At 63.9% G+C, this 3913-nt stretch overlaps 1 protein-coding gene across 1 annotated transcript in view; it reads left to right on the top strand.

Annotated features, from left to right (window-relative positions):
- Positions 1–3207: 3207 nt before the first annotated feature.
- Positions 3208–3913, top strand: part of CRYBA4 (crystallin beta A4) — a 1518-nt gene continuing 812 nt past the window's right edge. Inside the window, exons 1-3 of the mRNA XM_009282808.1 lie at positions 3208–3246; positions 3372–3490; positions 3716–3857. Coding sequence (XP_009281083.1) covers positions 3208–3246; positions 3372–3490; positions 3716–3857 — 300 coding nt within the window. The remainder of the gene's footprint in view (positions 3247–3371; positions 3491–3715; positions 3858–3913) is intronic.

Here is a 3913-nt window from a genome sequence, read left to right as displayed (position 1 = left end):
TGAAGTGTCAACCAGCAGCGGTGGGATCCAGCTGCACCCTCTGGGTTATTGCCCAAAATCCCAAACAAAAAGCATTTATTGATTCCTTCTTCTTTTCCCGTGGTTTTATGGTGGGCTGTGCCGTGCCCACAGGCATGGCCGGGTGCGGGTGCTGCTGCCCCGTTTCCCCTGGGCACTCCCCGCAGTCTGGTCTCTCACCTTGATGCTGGGCAGCTTTTTATGATTCATGGCTTTCAATTTGCATTCATTTTCATGTTTGTTAGACAGATTTCTATGTTAAGCTTCATTTTCTTCCTCTTGGAGACAGGGTGGGTTTTTTAACTGCCTCGCCTGCGGCTCCTGGGCTTTAATCAGCAGGTGTCACCCACCCCCTAGCTTCTGCTGCCCTGCTCCTGGCTCCTCTTTCCCTCCCAGCTCCCAGCGCCTCTGGACTTGGGCATTGGAAAACCGTGCTCAGAGGGACCAAGCTCTACTCCTGACAGCTGCTCCACGCTGCTTTGGCCGTTACTCCGAGGACTCGGCAGCCCAGTGATTTTCCCTGAGATGGTGCTGTGGATGGGCTGACAGCAGGGATCTGTCCTTAGTGGTTCCTGAGCCCCCCAGACAAAAAATCTCTGCCCTCCCGACTGAGCATCCCTGCTGCCGGCTGCAGGCGCTTTGGAAAGCCCCTGGCTGCACCGTCCCATCCTGCACTGGCCCCTCGCTGCACCGTCCTGCCCCGCCATGGGGGGGGCACGTGGGATGCACAGCTCAAACACAGCAAGGAGTTGCCCAAGCCTCACCCCTGGTGCAGATGGCTGGAGCTGACCCAGCTTGGCCCTAGCAGGCACAGGCACGGGCGCATGCCCAGTGCGAGGGGTTTGTTCTGCCCTGGTGAGTCCTGCTGCACATGGAGCTCCCGCTGCTGTGTCCCCTGCCCGGCGCTGAGCGGCACCGTGGGTGCACCCAGCCGCAGCCTGGGCTCCACACGACCACGTCCCCGTGCTGGGGCATGTCGTGGAGAGCGAGCGAGCTGTGGTCACTGCACTGGTGGCCGGCAGCAAGCTGAGTTTAGCTCAGGCCACAGCGAGAGGCTGGGGGCAACTTGTACCAAACACACATTTGCTGGGGGCTGCAGATGTCGGGGACAGCCAGCACAGCCCCACCACGGCCAGGAGCAGCCGATTGCATGTGAGCCCCACAGCTGCTGTGCTCGCCAGCTCTGCCTCCCCTGCAGTGCCCGGGGCTGCCGGGGCTGCGGCTGCATGAAGGAGGATGCTGCAGCTCAGCCACCTGGCAGTTTCCTGGCAAATGCTGTCCCAAAACACAGCACTACCTGGGAACACAGGTTTTTCCACCCAGCCCAACAGCCTCCTTTCGCTGCTGCCCCACTGCTCCCCCCTCCAAGGGGCAGGCTGTGTGGGTGCCCCTGCAAGGTGCCCAGCTCTCGGAGCCCTGCACGCTCCCAGCACAGCCCCGGGACGATTTGGTGTGGGGGTCACCATGAGCAAAGCTTGAAGGTTTTTAGGTACCCAAAATATGGATGCAGCGGGCTTTTTCCAGGTCCCTTCGCAGAGGCAGGAGGCTGCTGCAGCACTCCCTAAGTCTTGATCTGCATCTTTAGTTCCTCTAATGCCTTTGCAAACCTGCCCCTTGCTTTCCCGTGCCCCCGGTCCCCGCTTGTTATGATGCTCTGTGGTTGCTGAGTGCTCAACCTGCGAAAGAGCTGCTCCGGTTTTCAGGGAGAGCTGCTCTGCCCTAGCAGGGAGAGCAAGCGCTGCTGCAAGTGGAAACATGTCTTTCCTCCTACTTCCCAGAAATTCAAGTGAGAAAACCTCCCCACACCCCCAGCTGAGGCACCAGGCAGGCAGTGCTGCCCGTGGGCAGGAGGAGCACTGCCAGAGCTGGGGGGCATGGTCCCAGCCTAGCCGCAGGGCATGTGGCAGGAGCGCTGGCAGACCCTGGGGGAGATGCCCCGGCTCTGGAACTGCGGGGCCGGGGGTCACAGACTGTGCCTGGTGGGCTGGGGGAGCGGGAGCCGCGGCGTCCCAGCTCATCAGCTTCTCTGCAGTGTCGCCTTTGTTCTGCCCAGTCCCTCCTCCCCGCCATGTGCTGAGTTAGGGGTTTCAGTAATGCTCTCCTGGGCTCTGTCTCTATCTGGAGGCTATAAAAACCCAGCCAGAGGGCTGCTGGACATGTCACCTCCCCGGGCACCAGCGCCTCACCCCAGGTAAGCGTGGGAGCCTGGCGGCAGCTGCCCCTGCCCAACATGGCTGGGTCCTGGGAGAGGAGCAGTTGCGGGGACGTGTGGAGGAGGAGCTGAGAGCCGGGGCTGGATCTCGGTCCACAGGCACGACCCAGCCGGGGGCTGGGGGGTCCTGCAGCCGGGGCGCAAGATAAGGGGAGCCACCAGGGACAGGTAGTGGTACTGCTCTGCCATCACACGCTTCGGAGTGGGGGAACGCTGGTGGGGGGATCAGGGAGCATTGCTGGCTGTAGCAGCGGGGCAGGGTGCTGCTGCTCAGTGTGAGCATGCGGCCACCTCTGCAGTGCTCCTGGCTCAGCACTGCCCTGGCTGCAGCCCCAGGTGCTGGCCCTGCCTGCGTGTGGTGAGCATGCCTGGGGACCTGCACGGGGCTGCCTGCACCACGGCTGCCGGCACAGGGACTTTGGCTCAGGGATCTGCCTGCAGGAGGACGAGTCTCCCTGGGCATGGGCAGCCATGGGCAGCCCCATGCAGGGGCAGACAGCGTGCTCACCCTGCTGCGGTGCTGTGCCGTGCTGCCAGGGCCATGGCTGCCCTGCCAGATACCCGCTGCTCCGCACGGCCCGGATGGCAGCCCTGGGTGGGCTGGGAGAGCCCTGGCCCGTGCTTTGCACCTGCTCCGGCGTGGAGCCACCCCATCACTGCCTCCCATGCCTCTGGTGAAGGGATGTGCACAGGCTCTTGAGGGCAGTTTCATCCAGGCAGAGGCTGGAGTGAGCCCTGCAGAGCAGAGCAGACGGCTGCAGGCTTCTGCCTCCATCTGCCTGCACTGCCCATGCAACACATGGCCTGAAGCCCGATCCCAGGACGTGGGAGTCCCAGGGAAGGGCCAAGCCCCCAGCGCAGGGCTGGTGGGTCTGGCCAGGCTGCAGCGGCAAGGCCAGGCTCGCAGGGGCCAGCGATGCACCAGCCCCGGGGCAGGCTTTAACGGTGCCATTCCCCTGTGCCCTGGCAGAGCCACCATGACCCATCGCTGCAGGAGATCCTCTGGTCTCTGGAAGGTACGGGAGCCTGGGAAGGACCAGTGACGCAGCCTGAGCCCCGTGAACACCCGGGCATGGGAGTTCAGTGTCTGCTTGGGGCCTCTGCACCTGTGGAGCCCCTTGACCCACTCCGTCCTCCCCAGATTGTGGTGTGGGACGAGGCTTTCTTCCAAGGCAAGAAACGTGAGTTCACCGCCGACTGCTACAGCACCCCGGAGCATGGCTTCAGCACCGTCCGCTCCTGCAAGATCGAGAGTGGGGCGTGAGTGGGGGGTTACAGGGGGCTGCGACCCCACGGTGCTGTGGGACCCCACAGATGGAGGGGGGTTGGAGGATGGAGGTCTCCAGTGCCTTTTGCCACCTGAGCCATGGGGCTACCTCCTCTGGGGAACAGCCTCATCCCCGTGGGGTGCAGCAGGCTCTGTCCCGGGTGTGAGCGGGGTGGTGGGTGCCGCGGGGGTCTCACCCCGCCTTCCACCCCTGGCAGGTGGATAGGCTTCGAGCACTGTGGCTTCCAGGGGCAGCAGTTCGTGCTGGAGCGTGGCGAGTACCCGTGCTGGGAGGCGTGGAGCGGCAGCAATGCCTATCACGTGGAGAGGATGTGCTCCTTCCGCCCCATCGCCTGCGCTGTGAGTGCCCCCGCCCCGGCTCCCCGCTGTGGGGCTGACCCCTGGAGCCCACCGCC

This window comes from Aptenodytes forsteri, unplaced genomic scaffold (genome assembly GCF_000699145.1).
Source record: "Aptenodytes forsteri isolate BGI_AS27 unplaced genomic scaffold, ASM69914v1 Scaffold550, whole genome shotgun sequence".
In the NCBI taxonomy this organism is placed as follows: Eukaryota; Metazoa; Chordata; class Aves; order Sphenisciformes; family Spheniscidae; genus Aptenodytes; species Aptenodytes forsteri.
This window is presented reverse-complemented; position numbering and strand designations above follow the sequence as displayed.